Source organism: Apium graveolens, chromosome 4, assembly GCF_009905375.1.
Source record: "Apium graveolens cultivar Ventura chromosome 4, ASM990537v1, whole genome shotgun sequence".
Lineage (NCBI taxonomy): Eukaryota > Viridiplantae > Streptophyta > Magnoliopsida > Apiales > Apiaceae > Apium > Apium graveolens.
The window spans coordinates 249,057,795-249,078,231 of NC_133650.1; the positions used below are offsets into that span (position 1 = coordinate 249,057,795).

General features: G+C 32.3%; 2 protein-coding genes across 5 annotated transcripts; both read right to left on the minus strand.

Annotated features, from left to right (window-relative positions):
• Positions 1-3,692: 3,692 nt before the first annotated feature.
• LOC141717096 (zinc finger BED domain-containing protein RICESLEEPER 2-like) lies at positions 3,693-5,617 on the minus strand. 4 transcript variants are annotated; one of them, XM_074519209.1, is made up of 4 exons: positions 4,487-5,617; positions 4,311-4,405; positions 4,146-4,187; positions 3,693-3,922 (listed from the first exon to the last, which is right to left on the minus strand). In XM_074519209.1, the coding sequence occupies exons 1-2, from the start codon at positions 5,355-5,357 to the stop codon at positions 4,329-4,331; spliced, it is 948 nt and encodes a 315-aa protein (XP_074375310.1). In that variant the 5' UTR covers positions 5,358-5,617; the 3' UTR covers positions 3,693-3,922; positions 4,146-4,187; positions 4,311-4,328. The 4 variants fall into 4 exon arrangements, with proteins under 4 accessions (XP_074375310.1, XP_074375307.1, XP_074375309.1 ...); XM_074519206.1 differs by having other exon boundaries at positions 4,146-4,205; XM_074519208.1 differs by having other exon boundaries at positions 4,146-4,208.
• A 979-nt stretch (positions 5,618-6,596) lies between these two features.
• On the minus strand, positions 6,597-7,802 carry LOC141719498 (CENP-B homolog protein 2-like). Its single transcript, XM_074521881.1, has one exon. It carries the CDS (start codon positions 7,800-7,802, stop codon positions 6,597-6,599), a length of 1,206 nt encoding a protein of 401 aa, XP_074377982.1.
• Positions 7,803-20,437: the final 12,635 nt, after the last annotated feature.

A 20,437-nucleotide genomic window follows, 5' to 3' on the forward strand; every position in this document is an offset into this window, starting at 1 on the left:
TTATTAAAAATAATAATTAAAATGTACATATATAATTTTTAAAAAATATATTGAAAATAGAATCGCCTATATATAAATAATCTAGATTGGTATTAAATATTTAGATAAGTTCGAATTATAATGAGTCTATGAATTTTAGTTTATTTTGAATTTGAAATCAGAATTTGGCTCATTATTCAAAAAATACTCGAAATTTGACTACATGACTAGCCGAAAAACATTGTCACATTCTACGTTTTGTAAATTTAAATTACAAGTTCGACGAGAATATCTTACCAATAATGTGAAATTTTTTGATATATTATATTAATATAAATTAATGTGTTTGAGATACTTATACGATCAAGTCAATTGATTATATATATTAAAATTACTAACTTCATTAGTAGAGCAATAGTGTTTTGGGACTTGTCCCGATTTTAAAAATATTTGAAATTTGATATGAGATCTCACGAGATTTGTTAAAACTACGATGATATATTAAATCGATTTATTTTTCATATTTCACTTCAAAAAAACTAGCATTTTGAAAAAAATCTTTTAGATAAACAATATTTATTGATCAAGATAATATTGTACAAATATTTTGAATTATTCAAATAAAATTTATATCTATACTATATTGTAGCATTTAATTTAATACATTTTATACTATTTTAAAAAAAATATATATTGTTCAATAATTTGAAGGAATTAACCAATTCAACTAATATTTATAAAACTTTATCGAATTAAAAAATATTTAATTTTAGGTTAATATTATACAATATTATCAAATTATTATATAAATAAAATATTAGAGTTGTAATGAAAAAAACTTAAAAATATTTTAAATAACAATATAATTACAATTTTTCGTTCAAATTCTTGAAAAAAATCATGAACATCAATAATAAGTCTTACAATATATAATTTATTTTTATATTACATGATTGATACTCGGTCGCGTAAAAAACAGATATGGATTGTTTGTCAGTGATAATGTGAATACCATATATAAATTATTGCAATTTATTTATTACATAACTTTAATTTTTGAATAATTATAAATACATGTTATTTAAGTAATCAATTGTCTCACTAGATATTAATAATGATTATACATGTACATAAATCAGATATTTAGCATATAAATAATTGAAACCATCGTAATTTCCTAAGAAATGTAACATACGATAATTCACATGCTAACATAGACACATATAACTTAATCTTATTTTGTTAAGAGTGGTGTAAAAAAACTAACATTTTTCCAAACATACATACATTAAATTTCAAAAACTAACATTTTTCATTAAAATCAACTTTTATATTAACAGTAGTGTAAATTTTATATTATTTTATATTATGATTGCAAGTAATTCTGAATTCAGTTATTCATTTTTTATCTTTTTAAATTGAGTAAGTTAATTGTAAGTTAGTAGAGCACTCAGTAATAATATAGACCAGTTATATAGTTTATTTAAATAAAATTCAAAAATTTTGGTCAACTCTGTATTCAACATATATGTTAATTTTTAACTTTTTCTTTGTAAACATACCAACGACATTTTACATATTAAGTTTATTTGTTTCGTTTTAAACGTACACTGACTACCTGCTTATATTCATTCATTAAATACAATTATACAACACAAATAAGAATATATATATTTTTCTTAATGAGCTATATTGGAAACGTTGTGTAATTTAGTAATGTCTTGTATGAAAATGATACACAGATAAATACGTTATACATTATACAACATTTACAAATAAGAATATAACTAAAAATATTATAATTGCATGCATAAAAAAATTCTAGAAAATAACTGTGCCTCGCACGGGTTATTATGCTAATTTTCATAATAGCTCATCAAGGCTGAAAGACCTTCCGCGCAAGTAATGAATAAATAAGGTGATAAAAGGTCTTTTGCTCCTTTTTAGGGATGTCAAACGAGTTGGTCTAAATGAATTTAACAAACCAAACCTAAATCTGATTTCATACCGCTTACTTGAACCCGAACCTGAACCCGGATCAAACTCGAATTTATAAATTCAAACCCGAACCCGTCGTGTTTAATTCAGTTTCGGATTTGACCGAAATCTGAAGTCTGAAAATAAACAACATTTTCCAATATGCAAATTTTCATGTTTCATATTTCATTCTTCAATGTGCATAAAAGTGAGAGGACAAAACACACATAATTTTGACATTTATATTATACTACTACAAGGCTTTCTCGAAGGTAATTGTAGATTTAACTAACAATCTCACGTACGCCCCGTTTGAGATTTTTTAAAAATTGTAACTTATGATTTAAAGTTGAAAAGTATCGTATAAGTGAATTGATTATCGTAACTTATAAGTTATTTAGGCCTTTGAATATTTTTACGTATAAACTAGTTATAAATTGATAATGTGTTTGGTAAACAACAACTTATAAGTTATAATTTTTTTCGAGAAAAATAAAATGTAAATTACAAATTATATGAATGAATAATCTCGATAAATGAATATAAAGTAAAAAAAATAATAATAAGAATAATGAGCTCAGAATAAAACTATATAATAATATCAAGGATAATATACATTGTTCACCTCGACGAAATAGAATTATATTATTGATCCGAGTTAAAATAAAAAAACTAAATATAATTAGATTGAATTAAGTTTGGTAAATATAATGGTGTGTCGGGTTAAAATAAAACTATACCATTAAAACGGCCTAAAATAAAAAAAATTAAAATTAAATTCTAATAAATATAATATATGAATATAAATTAAAAAGATAAAATTTAAAAACATAAATATTCCAAAATTATTTATGCAAAGAGGTAAAAAAACGTTGTTATTGGTCGGGTGTAAAACAAATAATAAAAAAGGATAAGAAATGAAATGTTCAAGGGAAGTACCCATCCTCCAACATTCCCGTTCTCGACTTTCTACTGCCAAAAATCATTTTTCAACCCATATACTGTAAGTTCCTTTCTGTGACCCCCGCACATGCACATAGTAACATACATAGCTTGAGAAAATGAACACAGTCAAAAGAGAGATATAGAAACATTAATTATAAACTTCGTATGGTTTTTTTGCAAATAATTTATCATCACATAAAAGTAGAATTCATAAACCAAATATAATGATAATGAGGTGTTGTTTTCCTCTCGCTAACTGGTGACATAACATATTCCAATTAATTAAATACTAATTGTTAAATACTAGTAATATTAGTAACTTACATATGTCCGTGTGTTAACATGATTTTCAGAAAAGTTGAGTAGCTTAGCGTGATCAGCTACTCTCCACTACATAGCCAAAACTTCGCTTCCTCCCCAAGGAATTGACCATTATCTGTCAAACGGATATCGGATCCGAATCCGGGAGTTCAAACCGTATCCGAATTCGTATCCAAATCCGGATATATCCGGGGAAAAAATCCGTATCCGAGTCCGGCGGATATTCCGGATAATATCCGAATCCGAACCCATTTTTCAAAAGTTGAATTTTTTTATAAAATTTACAATTTTTTTAGGAAAAAAAGCAAATTAATATGATAAATATTTTCCAATTAATGAGATTATATTACTAAGAGAACCATATTTTCTTATTTATTGTTTTTGGAATTAAAAGTTAATTCGATACTACTTTCTCTTTACCATGAAAGACTTGCAACGGAAGTGAGTAACACACTGAAAACAAAATTCAGTAACCTACAAGGCTACTAGGCCACAGCAAACAACACACATACTGCCACACAACACAATCACAATACAAAGTCACTTGGCCTATTAAACAAGCAAACAAATTACAAAAAACTCAAACTACATTGCCAATTATAACAAATAAAATTCACGGCTCCATGCTACAAATGTTAGTAGGCTGTGAAGACCACAAGTTTCGGAGAATGGCCTTTGTAGTGCAGATGATAAGAATAACCTGAGAAATTTAGATAACAGTCAAATAATCAATTAATTTAAAGTCACAACCTACTTAATCTCCATGACTTAACAACGGCAACATGCCACAGACTATGCAGATTGCACCAAAACAGACTATACATTACTATGTTAAATAAAATGAAAGGCCTAATGACATATTCAACGCAGCAGCAACAGACTTTGCAGATTGCACCAAAAATAGATTAAGTCATGAGATGTACCTGCAGGCTGCAGTTACAATCCATCAGTTTTAAGTCCCCTTCCTGCTACAAGTCCCCTTCCTGCTACCAGTCATTGAAAATGTAACACATGGAAAATGTAATAGAACTTAGCAGGAGAAATATATATCAACTCATGTTTACTCTGAAAATTACATGCTAGCTTACTGCTTAGAAGTTTAGATCTCATTCATTATCCAAGTCATGAGAGTTGAAATCGCAGGCCTTAGATGCACCTTCCTCAAAAGCTTTTCCAGATTGAGCTACATAAAAATTAAGAGTTAGAACCATTTTGAATTTGTATACCACAAGTACAACATTAAATATAAAGAGAATAAACATACCATCCTTAATTTCCGGAAGCCAATCTTTGACACACATCAAAGTTTCAACAGAATCATCGTTTAGAGAAGAACGAGTGTCTGTTATGATTCTACGACACTTACTAAATGAATTTTCAGATGCAACGGAAGAAGTAGGAATAGCTAAAATGTCTTTAGCCATACGTGCAACGACAGGAAATTTTGGCGCATTGAGCTTCCACCAATAAAGAATATCAAAGTCCACTTCTTTATCCATCGGAAACAACCCTTCTTTTAAATATTCCTCCAGCTCACTTCTTCTTGAATTTTCCCTCAAGTTACTACTTGCAACAAGGTCCTGGAAACCTCCTAACCACTCTCCAGCAACTGAACCTGCACTACTAAAACTTGCAATACCAGAACCTTCTACAAAACCTCCATTATTTCCAAATTTTTCAGAATACTCATTAAAAATCTGAACTAAGAACTCACGTATTTCTTCAACATAAAAGTCAGCATGAATATCATATATACCCTTGTAAGCATAAGAAACGATGACCATTTTATATCTAGGATCAAGAATAACAGCGACGGTCAACAACTTGTTACATTCTTCCCAATACTTATCAAATTTCAGTTGCATTTTACTACTCATTGCACTGATCCAATCATCACCAGATTCAGCCCATATTTTGATGCTTCTACGAATCTGAATCACATCAATAAAATATATATTTGCATTTGGATATTTCACATCAGAATATTTTTTTGTTATATCCGAAAAAATCTTCAAAAAATCACACACCTTCTTTTCATTTTCCCACTCTAGTTCTGAAGATAGACATTTAAATTCAGTGTCTAGTTCTTTTAAACGATCAATGGCTGGTCGGAGTTCAAGTGAGGCCACAATCATTTCGTAAGTTGAGTTCCAACGAGTATCAACATCAAAATGGATCCGTCTCTTAGTATTAAGTTTGGTTTGAGACAAAGCAATTGTAAACTAACCTTTATAGTTAATCGTCGATGAGGAAAGAGTGGAATATGAACTGAGATAGTCGAAGAGCTCAGGCGGCGGCGTTTTGAGGAGGTTTTGTGTTTGAGATTTGAGGAGGTTTTGTGTTTTGTATTTGTGTTTTAGATCAATGACTGTTGAAGTCTCTCTAAGGGACTAAAGTCTAAACTAATCGAGGGGGCTTCAATTATGTGGCTTATCGATTAAATTAAAATGTCATACTTTTGTAAAGTTAAGTTAACAATTAAATTTAATTATATATGCTTGGTTTGTTTTATATATATATATAATGATTTAATATATTATTAATATAATATAAGTATTATAAATATATTTTAAAATAAATAAAATATTATTTATTTATTTATTTATTTTCGGATTCGAATATTTTCGGATTCGAATGTACCAATATCCGTATCCGAAATATTCGGATTCAGATACGGATAATATCCGGTTTATGTCGGAGACGGATAATATCCTATTTTTTTCGGATACGAATACAGATATTTCTGACGAATATCGGATTTTTCGAATTTTTTTGACAATCCTAATTATTATACCTTCAAACTTCAATATTTTCTGAATCATTTCCATCTTATCTTTCTCACATAACGTCTCACATAAAAAAATAAAGCCGGGATTTTGTTGAGTAACAACGTCTTTAAGGAATTGAATCTTCTAGGGAAGCCCGATACCTCGACAATTTTAATTTAAAGCAATCATGAGGATGGGCCGGTCTGACTGACAGCACGCGCCAGTAGCAATTTTTTTGGATATGCTTAAATCTCTATGCCAACATCGTCTGATCATTTTGATAGCTCATTTGCTTCATCCGTGATAAACATTCAGTACGGCGCCTTTTTGTGTCAGAGACATTTAACTCTAGCGTTTCCTTCCCTCCATTATTTTCCGTCATACAGTTAAACCTCGATTAAGTAATATCCGATAAAGTAATAACCTCGCTTAAGTAATAATTTTCATCGGTCCCAACTTGGGCCAATGTTGTAAAGTAATATTCTCGCTAAAAGCATAAGATAATAAAAAATTCGAAAGTCATTAAGGGCCCAAGTAATATGTAAAGTAATAATTCCATAATTATATATATATATATATACTGTATAATGTATATGATTACAAAATTTAATTCTTATTAAAATATGAATCTATTGTAGCTTGTTTCTTCTTTCCACCAAAGCCAAAATTAATCTCGTCCTTGACTTTATGTAAAGCAAAAATAACTCCTGGTATGTTTTGCTCGTGTTGTAACAAGTAATTGTTCAAAGTGGTGAGTGCTTGAAATGCTTCCTTTGATGACACGCTTGGGATGACATTGCTATCGTCGGGTTCAGGATCAGTCCCTTCATCAGTGCTCATTACCGACTCAATGATTTCTTCATCCGTAGGTGATTCCATAACCGCATCATTCTCGTTTGGATAGTTTAAGAGATGCTCGACATCCATCACATTCCTATATCGTAAATTAGAGATAACTTCATTTAATCCTTCGACACCTTCATTTATTTCTCCAAGTTCTTGTTCATCATTTTCTTCTGAACGAATCTTGCAATGCCGAAAACAATTTGCAATTGTGGTTGTTTTCACATCAATATTCCAAGCCATGTTAGCAAAACTAATAGCATTCAAGATATTAACTTTTTCAGGATTTGTTGCATTAACTTCAAGACTTTGCAACATGCTAGAATATAGACGACGCCGATAGTGAACTTTAAATGCTCGAATAATTCCAGCATCGCATGGTTGAATCTTAGATGTTGTGTTAGGAGGTAGAAAGAACAACTCTGTATTTCTCAAGCCTTCAACTATTTTTGGATGAGCAGGACAATTGTCAACAATCAAAAGTACCTTCCTGCCATTCATTTTACTATCAAACCAAGTAACAAATTCTTGAAAAAGCAAGCCAGTCATCCAAGCCTTCTTGTTAAAACGATACACACAATTAAGATTGTTTATATTCACATTTTTAAAGCACCTAGGATTGGCGTACTTACCAATGATCCAAAGTGGAACTTTGTCAGACCCATCACCGTTGCAACACACAACTACAGTGATTCTCTCTTTATCTTTTTTGCGGCCCTCTAGCTGTTTGGTAGCTAGTGAATGGTCAGCTTCAAGTCGATAGAATAATCCCGTTTCATCCATGTTATAAATATCTTTCAACTGAAATTGATCCAATTTTGATCGGATGCCTGGCAATGCATTTTCAATGTTCTCCATCATCACTGAACCACTTTCACCAAAACGCCGATAAGATTTGATTCCATATCTTGCCTTGAAACGTTCTAACCATCCACTGGAAAAGCTAAAATCGGAATTTACTTTCCCCATACATTTTCTTCATTAGCTCCTTTCCTTTTTCTTGAATGATTTCTCCAGACATATTAACTTTATCTTGCCTTTGAAGAAACCACTCAAACAAAACTTTCTCTAACTCTGGATATTTTGCTGATTTGTGTTTTTTGACATCACTTTGTTTCCTCTCGTCGGACAAGTATTCTGAGGCTCTCTTGAGTGTGTTTGATATAGTTGATTGACTGATATCTAAGTCATATTTTTGATGTACCCATGCTTGTAAATCTTTCTGGCTTACACCTGGATTCTCCTTTTTATATTCACAAATAACACTCCTTATCTTATCTGTGATTGCTGATTTTTTCACTCCTTTTAGATGATGCGAAGACATTGGTGTATACTGTAAAACAAAGTTGATATTGTATGTGTCTGTAGTGTACCATTCTATCATTTTATATAGTTAATCACAAAGTCTTATCATTAATATTATGGTGTCTCTTCATGTATTTTTATTTAAGAATTACAATAAATATTAGATGTTTGAGTTTCAATACAACGTACACAACACATGTTACCTTTATGTACTGATCTGGTGCAATTTTAATATGCATGCATCTAGTTTTTGGATATAAGTAATCATAATAAAAGTAATTTTAGATCAAATACATTGCATGTGATTAATTCTAGTTTTTATACGTACATTATATATTATACTGTACCACGTAAACATAAAAATTCGGTAAAGTAATAAAATATTACTTTATCGATAAAGTAATAAAATATTATTATATCGATAAAGTAATAAATTCGGTAAAGTAATATTTTTTCCCGGTCCCAAGGGTATTACTTTAAAGAGGTTTAACTGTAAATTTATGAGTTATTTACAAAATACATCCCCCTGATTTGGCTTATATGTGTTTTTTTATCTATGCTTTATATAACTGCACTTTGCATTCCCTAATTATTTTTGGCGCGACAAATTGCACCATTTTCATTAATTTTATTAAAATTTTCAGGGGTATTTAGGAAATTAAAATATTTAATTATTTTTTATTTAAGGTTTTTAACCCTCTAAATGATACATTCTAAAAAATATTAAAGAATGAAAGTTGTAGGGAATGAAAAGATCTTCCTGAAATAAAAAGGTTCAAAACTGAAATATTTTTTTATAATTCTTTTTAATAAATTTATTAAGTATAGATTTAATTTAATTTTGACTTCGTAAAATTTTTGATAATTTTAAATGTAATTGTTTTGAAAAGATTTTTTCGTGCTCTAAAACTTCTGTTCTTTAATTTTTTTTGAAAAGTATCATTTAGAGGGTCAAAAAACTTAAATAATAACATATTTATAATTAAATATTTTAATTTTCTAAAATACCCCTGAGAATTTTAACAAATTTACCGAAAATGGTGCAATTTGTCGCGCCAAAAATAATTAGGGGATGTAAAGTGCAATTATATAAAGTATGGGTAAAAAACGCATTTTGGCCAAATCAGGGGGATGCATTTTGCAAATAACTCTAAACTTAATAAACTTGTCATTGATATGCATTATTTCTCAACTTCATCATTCTATTTAATGGAACATCCATGGTAATTGAGAATCTTACACGGAGGTATTCTCTTTATATACCAGTGAAGTTGTTAATATCTGACTCAACAACTTGGCCGATATGGTTCCCTACATCCATGACAACTCGCTGTGACATAAACCCTGATTTTATATCATGTAGTTGTGCCCAAATACCAGTATTGTTGATTTCCAATATTCTTGGATTGTCACCATCCTTCAATCTAGCAAAAATCAGTTGAAAGCGAGTCTAAGGGCTCCCATCTATTACATGTTTGATGTCAATCTTGTGATAGAACTGAAATATGAACCTATTTGCCTACAATGGTTTTACATACATTCTGTTATACCATAAAATAGTCATGGGTATTTCATCTTTTCTTCGAGAAAATGGGTCGGATCACCGTCAAGGAAGAAGAAGGACGAGTATCGGAGAACGCGTCTCAGAAGCTCCGGACATGCCCTATACGGGGCTAGCCTTAAACGGGATTTGCCTGCGATGACTATCGACGATAAGGAGTTATGACAACAATTAATAAAGTTCTATATAAAGGATTACGACGGTTATAACACTGAAAGCTTGTAACAATCATAAAGAAGGAAGCGTGTGACGACCGCCACGACGAGGATGTTACGACGGCTTCCACGACAAGGATACTACGATGAACGCTATAGTAGAAGACGACGAGGAAGAACAAGTATTGGAAAATGAGTCTACAAAAGGTGTTTTGAAGTTAAGGGAGAAATAATAAATCTATCAAGAAACAAAGAATGATCTGGGCTCCGGAGAAATGTTCCCAAACCCCTTAGGGCGCGCCCCGTGTTGTATGGCCGCACGGGGTGGCCGCTCCGTAATGTGAAATGAATAACTCTAATAAATTATAAAGGAGGTTGCTCCCACAACTAAACTGGGAAGTGAATAGAATATAAAAAATACGCAAGCATAGAGGAGAAACCCCCAGAGGAGCCCAATAATGCTTGGGGAACGCCGAAGCATGAAAAGGGCCTCCGAAGGGCACCAAACCCTCTTAGGGCGTACCCTAAGTAGGGAAGAGGGCCTCCGGGAGCCCAAAATCCCAGAAAATGTATCAAATGAGTCATTCGGTAGTCTTGAGAGTTATCCTCATAGGGGAGCGATTGTAAATACTTAGTGTGTGATTTGGGAGCCATGTCTCTATATTTGGTGGGTTGTCCTCGTCGGGAGACTTTGGGGTTATCTCGCACTTTGCACTTATACGCTTGGGATCACTTGTCCTGTAGTCTGGTGGGTTGTTTTCATCGGAGGGAAAGGATGCGCTTGAGCATTTGCAGTAAGTCATGGTTATACCTGTAATTACAATCGACGAAGATAGCGGCAACGGATGAGATATCCACCGGCCGGGGAGTTTTCTTATCCATGAAGTTCCGAAATCGTAACTGAACTTTGGGTCTTTCTGACTAGGCCACATCGCTAGGCACTCCTAAAGCAAATTAATGTTCGAGTTATAATAGGAAGTTGGTTCGACAACTCCTATTATGTTGTGGAATGAGAAGCTAAGTCCATCTAAGTTTCTTGTTCCCCAAGAACTACGTCTAACTTGATCCTCTATAAAAGGAGGTATGTAGGCACATTATGAGGGTACATGTTTGAGAGTTCCGAGAAGGAAAACATAAACTCAAGCAATCTCAACCATTTTTTAAGAACATATCAACGCACTCCGGTGATTTTTTCTGATCACCGATCACCGCTGCAGACCTTGATTTCGGCCGCGAACCACAAATCTTTGTTAATCAAATTTCTCCATTAACACATTAATTTGCTCGATTTTTCATAGGAAGACCATCTTATGTTGCATTTTTTAAAAATTTATATGTGAATCCATGAGAAACCTTCCAATCAAACGGAAACATATGTCTATCTCGCTTAATTATTATGTAGCTTGTTCATAATCAAATCATCAACCTCATCCTCCTTTAAGCTTATCAGGAAAAAACTTTCCTTCATACTAAATCACTTCTCTTCGTAATAGTAATTCCAATTAATAATAATGACTGACGGTAACAGTTGAATAATGCTTTAATCAGCATAAGGGACAAAACTATTATGAATAGACTATAAAATACTCTCCATGTCGTTAGGCAAGACTTGATTCCCGTTATATATTGTATATTTTATTAGTTGGTTTTGATTTTTATGTTTTTGCAATGTTAATCAAAAAGAAAGAAAAATGGGGGAAAATAAAGCGAAAATTTTATGTATGATACCACACTAACTAATATTGTGAACGAACCAAAATAGGCTAACTTGACTTGATAAGAAATCAAAGCTGAGATAGATCTAAAAATTATGTTTACATTAAATTTATTGAGTTGATGTCTGTTTTATCAGAATTTAACTCGAAATTAACTCACACTCAACTTGATAAATTAAATAAATAAAAAGTTATTCTATATATATAAATAATATATTAAATATATGAATAAAGTTACAAAGACATAGTAACTCCTAGTTATAAATCTCCTACTTATTTTAAGTTAAACATAAAAAAAAAAGTTTAAAGTAAAAAAATTTAAAATTTTAGTTACCAACTCTAAGTCTCTAACTAACTCAACTCAATTTATTTGTTTTGACAAAAAAAGGCTTGTTAAGAATATAACCCTTAAAGTATGTTAAAATGGACATATCAACCCTCCAAATAAATTGTCACATATCAACCCTCCATGTACAACATATGTGTATTTTAACCATTACTCCGACTGTAAGCACCAGAATCTTGACAAGTGATATATTCAGAGAGGGTAAATCTGGTAAAGAAATATGTTCCCTCCTAAATGAACATCTTTGTTCCCGAAAAACACAAATGAACCTATTTTGATCCTTTATGTACTTAATACATAAACTGTTGCTATAAAATTCAAAAATTCTGTAATTGTTGTTGGCCATAAACACCAAATTCATTGTCAAAGTACAATCTGATCGAATTACATAAATCATTGTTAATGTATTAAACTATACAACACATTTTCAATGCAAATAGTGAAGCAAAATAAAACAACAAAAGATTTGCATTGAAACAAAATTAACAAAAGTAGTTTTACTGTCTTATTATTCCTTGATATCCTTTTTCTTGGCATCATTTGTTTTTAATGCATTCTTACCCAGATTACTAGTAGCTTTTTCAACAGTTTTTGTCCATGCATCCTTTGTAATAAAATCATGACCATGTTTCAAGAAGGAAGCAGATTTGACATAGGTTCCACCAATGACGGTCTTAAATTGCTTCACTAGAGCTACGGGTTTCCTAAATTTCATTGGACCTGTATATATGTTGTATTTTTCACCTACCTTTACACTAGGATTTCATGGAGTCTTCTTTGCACCGAGATTACCACCATCTTCACATGTTTATTTACCTTTCTCAATTTTTTCATTCATTTCCTTCTTGATGATAATCCTTTTAGCTCCTCTACTTGAATCTGCTTATTCATATCTCCAGCCACCTGCTTCTTTTTTCCGTCATGACAACTTTTAGTTTGATAATCTTCTCTGTTGTAACTTCAGTTGAAAAGACTTAATTTCTTACTTTTTTGAGCATTTGGGTTTTTTGTTTTTTGTTGCTACAAATTCTATCCGAGGGACTGCTACATCAGCTTCAGTTGTATTTGAATTTTTTGTTGCTTTATTTGCATAATTTACTATATATACTTGAATAGGTTGACTCGTAAGAGATCCTCCATCATTAAGGTGCACCTCCAAAGCCACATCATTATAAGCTGCCTCTAATTCTTCTTCGTCGGTTCTTCTTTGAACTTGTAAATCAATCTCTGAAGTTTAATTGGCATCTTTTGTATCAGTTGTAATATTTTGAGGACATGTTCTTTTGTTATGTCCTTCCTCTTTGCACTTTCTACACCTATTAGCATATGAAAAATATGTTAAACTAGCACTAAATCAACTGAAATTAAAAAATGTTAAAGTCTATACTTACATAACAGTTGGTTAATTTTTCTTTGCCAAAATCTTGACACCTTCAACTTCAATCTCTTCTTGATCTATAGGTTCTGGTTTTCTCTTTTTTAGGAATGCCTGGTTGTTTATCAACATGTGGTGGCTTCACTTGATGTTATGTATGCTCCCATTGTGGGATTTCATTTATCGGATAGATAATCCCTGAATAAGTTCTCTTGTAATTGACAACATATAACAACGATCAACATAATCATCAACATTATAATTCAATCTGTTCAAGCAAGCTATAACATGATGGCAAGGAATACCCGTGAGATCCCATCTCCGACAACCACATGTTTTCTCTCCCTAATCCACATCATATTTTGATCCATTAACTGTGGTAACTTCAAATTGATTGTAGCCAGCATAGGCGTAATAGCAACCCCCACTCCACTTTTTAAAATTTTCAATCAGCTTGTATATTTTAGGAGTGAATCTTTTATCTTCCCAAATCTATATTTTTCTCTCTTTGTCTGCAGTCTTTTCATCAAGTATCCCTAATAAGCTCCAACATAACTAAAATCCCTTGCTCCCTAGCCCATAAAATGCTCCTATTAAATGACTCACACATATTATTTAATAAAAAATCACACTTCATGTGCGTCATAAAATGGGATCTAGTCCAATGATACAGAGGTATCTCACTTAACCACTGGGCTGCTCCAACATTTTCATTCTTTAAATAATGCATAGCACTTGTGAATGATTCTACATTTGTTGCCCTAACACGAGACCATAACTTATCTTTTAATGACCTACCTTTGTACCTTTATTTGAATGTTATGAATATGCCTAACACAAAATCTATGTTCAGTCATAGGTAATTGTTCTGCAACCACATTTAACGATCTTTTTTGCCTATCACTCATTAAGGTCCATCCTTCACCTAAACCCATATCAAAATCTGCTATGAATAATTGTAAAAATCACCTTCAGACATTTAATCTCTCAACCTCTACTACTGCATATACAATCGGAAACATGGAGTTATTGGGATCTACTCCTACATTGACTAATAACTGACCTTTGTAATGGTTGCAGCCATCGTGGCCAACGACCTGTCTACATTCTTGTTTAAACCCATGTTTGACTCCAGCAAAACAAATGTAAATTCTTCTAAACACACAATTGTTACCTGAAAAATAAATCTCGAAACATAAATTTACCACAAAAATGTACAAAGACAAATAAACTTCTTTTAACAAAATGCTCTAAAATTTACCCGATTCAAACTCCATCTCAATAGTTGAGTTTGGATTCCTCTTCAATAATTCAGTTTTGTACTCCCAGAGCTTTGCATATTGTTCCTCGTGAGTTCCGTTAATAATTTTCAGACACTTTCTTTTCGCCTCCTTAGAACATGTGGTTTAAAGTCTATACTGAAGTGCTTCATAATAATATTATGAAATGCATTAATAGGCCGATAAGGGTTTATTCTGAAATCATTTAAATACCTCTCAACAAGAAAACCAGAATAGATCAGGGGTAATCCTCTTTGTTCTCTTACATATGTGTGACCTGAAAAAAGTGATAAATAAATCATAATTAATGTGAAGGCCCTAAAGTCAACTTAATACAAGTAAAGGGTCAAAATGAGCATAAGATTTGTTACCTGGTCCCACTTTTTTCAATTGAATTTTTTTATCAAAGTTTATGGAGGCAAAACAAAACTACGGACAAGGTGGCTTACAAACTGCCTTTTCCCAGTTACCCTAATCCTATCACTTTTAGCAAATTTAATCATTATTCCCTGCATATAAGAATGCTTCCTAATAGCTTCTCTGCATTGATAGTGATCATTGAATAGTGTCCCCACTTTCCAATTATCATTGTCTTTTTCTATGTAAAAAAACATGCTTTTTTTCCTCTTCTTTTCATCAATACCTTCATCAAAATTATCCGAAAAGCTTTCCAAAGAATCACACTGTGAATCAAAATCATCGTCACTAGTTTCTGATTTTTTTCTCAGTGATGTGTAGGCCTAATTCTTGACTTAATATACTAACCCATTCAATTACTTCATCAATATTTGTGACGCCCTCAAACTCGGGGTTAGGAATGAGGACCCACAACACCAATAAACTAATATAATAAACCCCGAAGCTGACAGGATCTAAACATGATAAAATATTAGACAAGATTACAACTACCAACCAAAATAATATTATTACAAACCTTAATATAAATAAAACCAAATTATTCACTTCTGACTTGGAACAGACAGATAACCCAAGAGTATCTGATTCAGCTATTACACTTCCCACCAACGTATTATCGCTTGCTCACATAGCATCTACCTGGTCTGGCATCTGGAATCCCACGACACGATAAGGACCATCAGGAACGCTCTTGCGAGCGGTGCACCTAAGTCTGGCCATGTTCTTGCTTAACTTCCATTGTTAGATCACACAAATAAATGAGCAAAGAAGCTCAGCAAGTAACTATATATACAGTTCTAAATATTAATATAATCAACCATACCTGAGGCATTCTATTTCAATAACTAGGTGCGTTCTATCAATTTCTAGGAAAGGAGTTCCAAAGGAAGGTTTCAAAAGCTCTTAAGATTTAAGTTTTGTATAACAATGTTTCTCAAGATCAATCGATAGGGTTCTCAGAGTGTTTCACACTTTGAGAGATGAATCGCTCTAAGCTATGAGCAACAATATAAAAGTAAAGTGACAGGGTTCTCGAATAAGATTATCAAGACTTTAAAGAAGATTCAAATCAAACTATTCAACTTCAAATCAAAAGAAAAGCATAACGCTTGTTGCAACATTTATAAAACTTTTACTTTCATTATTTAACGACAAAGAACCCTTGATTGGAATATCCATCTTTTAAATATAATACGGGTGATTAGCCCGTATTGACCTCCATCCGGTCATTAAGGTACCTATGGCATTATTTCAGCCTTATATTGGACTAGCCCTGCTAGCCTCTTACGTGACTGGACTAGTCCCACTAGCCTCTTAGGTCTCTATCCAATCCTTTAGGAATTCATTTTGGAAAACCTGTATATTGGAATACAAGGAAGTTTGGCTAAGTTCATTTTAACTTTACCGATATGTGAAATCGTTTGGACTCATTCAAGTCGAAAGTCATTTTTAAGTTCAATTCAAGAATTCAAGGAAAGTGAACAGAACGAAAGTAAACAGGGATAGTAAGTTAAGGAAAATGATCGAACATTAAACAGGGTATAACAAGGCCGTTATCAGGATAGTTCCAAAGAATGACGCATTAACAAGGCACAAGTGATTATCAAAGGAATCTAGGTTAACAAGGTATGACATATGAAAGGTTCATTATAACTCTCTAATGGTCAAAGGATCATAAGATAACAAAATACGAAAACAAGGTATAAGTACTTGGAACAAGGGGTTACTATTAGGATATATCACAAGGATCAATAACAGGTTTACCACAAGGATCGATAACAGGTTTATCATAAGGATTAATAAAGGTATTACGAAGATTCTTTATTCTATCAGTGCATAGCATTAATAACCTTTGTATAATCAACTCATAATAGAAGGCAGAATTACTTGCCTCACAAAGCTTTCCTGTTTCACGGAATCTGAACTACTGCCACCTAAGACTTCTTTCCCTTTTCTAGCCTGAATGTCTTTGCTTTCCAAGTCTACAATACAAAACGAACCCTAATTAGAAATCATATCACTCCCTGTCATTTTTCAGAACGTCTAACCGTCTACCCCAATCGTTATTATCTTAATATAACTAAATCATATAGAATACGAAACACATAATAGGTTACACCTCTATACGCTTCATATCATCAATTAACTCGATACTTTATACATAACAAGTAATCATATATTCACATAATCCGACACCAAATCTCATTAAATCATATCGACTATATTCCTTATAAATATCTATATACTTTCTTTTCGAAAAATCGGGAATGACGTATTCACAAATACGCTAACCCTTTAGTCAAAGACAACAATCAACCAAACCTTTAGTAGTTTATACTTAAAAATAGGTAACACGCATTTCACCTTACGCGATTAACAATCTAACAACTTAACATACCGAATCAAACTATAACATGCAACTTGATTTCAATACTCACTTTTTTATGTTCTTTATCACCGAATATAAACCTTACTGATCGAATTCAAAACCATATTCTATACATGCAAATTGTATCTTAACACATATCATTTCAAAATCAATTGAGTCTAGTCCGATATCTTATAACTACATACATTCAGATTTAATCAAATAATTAGAACCAATTTATTCAAAATTTCGAACCAAACAATAATTCTAAAATCTAAAATCTTCACTTGATGAACCAAAACCGTATTTATTGAGTTTAACAAACAAATCGAACCCATAATTCTTTTTAAACCGAATATTTCAAAAATATTAACATGCATAACCTCGAATCGATAAATCATGTTAAACACGTAGTTTCGACTTAATAAAAATCAATACTCGAAATCAATTACTTCAAATTTCACACCAAATCGACATGCATCATCTAATTTAATTTGAATAATCGTTGCAGGACTCGGACAAACATCATAGTCCACCGTCGGCTCGCTGAAGCTCATCACCGACGGCAACAAGGTCTCGGAGATGCCCGAATCGGGGTTTTCTTTAATGAAACCTCACCAATATCTCAAGAATCCAGTTAACAACCACATGCAAGCATTCATCAACAAATTTTCTGCATAATCGAACTAAAACCTGAATAAAAAACAAGAACCCGAAAGGGTTCATCACCGTATCAAGCACAAACACACACACACACACACATATACATGCAACCATGTATGTATATATATAAGATGAGAGGAACTCAAATCCTAAATTAGGATTATGTTTTATTCATAAAATCGAAGAGAGAAGAGAGAGAGAGAGAGAGAGAGAGAGAGAGAGAGAGAGAGAGAGAGAGAGCACCGAGAGTAGAGAGAGAGAGAGGAGAGTCCGAAAGAAGAGAAAGAGAGAAAAGAGAGAGTAGAGCCACGGGGAAAGAAAAAGAAAGGGGGAGGGAGTGTCTATATACTTGGTGCAGGGGCACAAAGGTAATTTTACCCCTAAAAACAAAAAATCTGATTTCTCTTTTTATATATTTTTATTTATGCAAAAATGAAATAAGAAATATAATTCAATTTCATTCAATACGCAAATGGCTCAACTTTTATTTTTATAGCGTAAAACATAAAATTAGCTCTTCACCCATAGTCTCAAAATATTTTTTGAGTAACCGGTTTAATTCCTATGGATTTTACAAATAAATCACATATAATGGAAATAAACTTCGGAAAATCATTTTAAAGTATCAAAACATCAATTTAAATCGAACTATCATTTTTGGAAAGTCCTTAGGACTATTCTAGAGATAATAAAATAAATTTTGCACCTTGATCATATTTTAATAATTTTATAAAAATATATAAGGATCAATTAATCCTTATTTTAATCAAATAAATCCTCTGAAAAATATGCTAAAACTCGTGAATCACAGATTCATACTCGTACCTTTAAAATAACATATATTCACACAATAGCATCAAACAAATTTCATATTGGTACATTTAAACACATTATTCTCCTTTTAATAGCTGATTACGCAAGGAACAATTACCCGATAATTTAAATAATGATATAACTTTCTCAATTATGAATCCAAACCACAGAAATACACAGAGAACTCAATATTTAATATACTTATTATAATCCTCAATTTTATCATTCTTAATCCTTCTCATTTAATCCATCTTTCGAACAACGGGTCCCGTTCTACCCGATGACCCAATAATCACAACTTAACCCTTTTCGCTGACTCATCAAACTGAAATGAGGCTTTGCCCGTTCCTTATTACTATTTCACAGAAATTTCACATAAACCATAAAATTATATAACTTAATATTTTATACTCATAAATCTACATAATCCACAATTATAACATACAACTGTATTTTATTCATATAAATACTTCACGAAAATCCCGGTCGTTACAAAACTCTAACTAAAGGTACAACCTTATTTCGAAGCGTTTTTTCTTTACGATCTAAAATTCGAACGAGTTGTTCCACATAAGATAGATCTTGCTGAATTTTCACGGGTTCCAACTCGACTACGTTGTTAACATCTTCATTATACTTCTTCAAAAGAGATACATTGAACACGTTATGGAGATGTTGTATTTGTGGAGGTAACGCTAACTCGTATGCCACTTTTCCAACTTACCTTAGCACATCGAATTGTCCAATATATATAAGACTCAACTTTCCTTTCTTTCCAAATCTGGATAAACCTTTCCATGGAGATATCTTTATCAACACTTTGTCTCCGGGTTCGAATACCATATCATTTCGATTCTAGTCTGCATATTTCCTTTGTCGATCTTGAGAAGCTATCCACCTTTTGCGAATCACTTCCACTTTATTTTTTGTTTGTTGAACTAGTTCTGGGCCCAACAGCTTGCGCTCACCAACTTCATCCCAATACGTAGGAGATCTACATTTCCTTCCCTACAATGCTTGGTCGGTGGCATGCCAATACTCACGTGATAACTGTTGTTGTAAGAAAATTCAATGGGCGATAAATGATCATCCCAATTTTCTTTGAAATCTAATGCACAGGTTCTCAATATGTCTTCAATTGTTTGAATAGTCCTTTCGCTTTGTCCGTCTGTCTGCGGATAATATGTTGTACTCATTTTCAATTTCATACCCAAATGATCATGAAATTGTCGCCAAAATCTTGAGTTAAACCTTGGATCTCTATTAAAAACGATAGTTACTAGTACTCCATGGCGCATCACTATTTCATTTAGATACAACTTGACTAACCTTTCCAATGAAAATCTTTCATTGATTGGCAAGAAATACGCTGACTTTATCAGTTGATCGATAATCATCCAAATCGCATCGTGATTCGCCTTGGTCTTTGGTAATCCTACCACGAAATCCATCGCGATATGCTCCCATTTCCATTCAGGTATGTCTAGTGGCTGAAGCAATCCATTCATTCGTTGGTGTTCCCCCTTTACTCTTTGACACGTATAACACTTGCTTATCCACTTTGCAATTTCCTTTTTCGTGTTCGGCCACCAATAGGTCTCTTTCA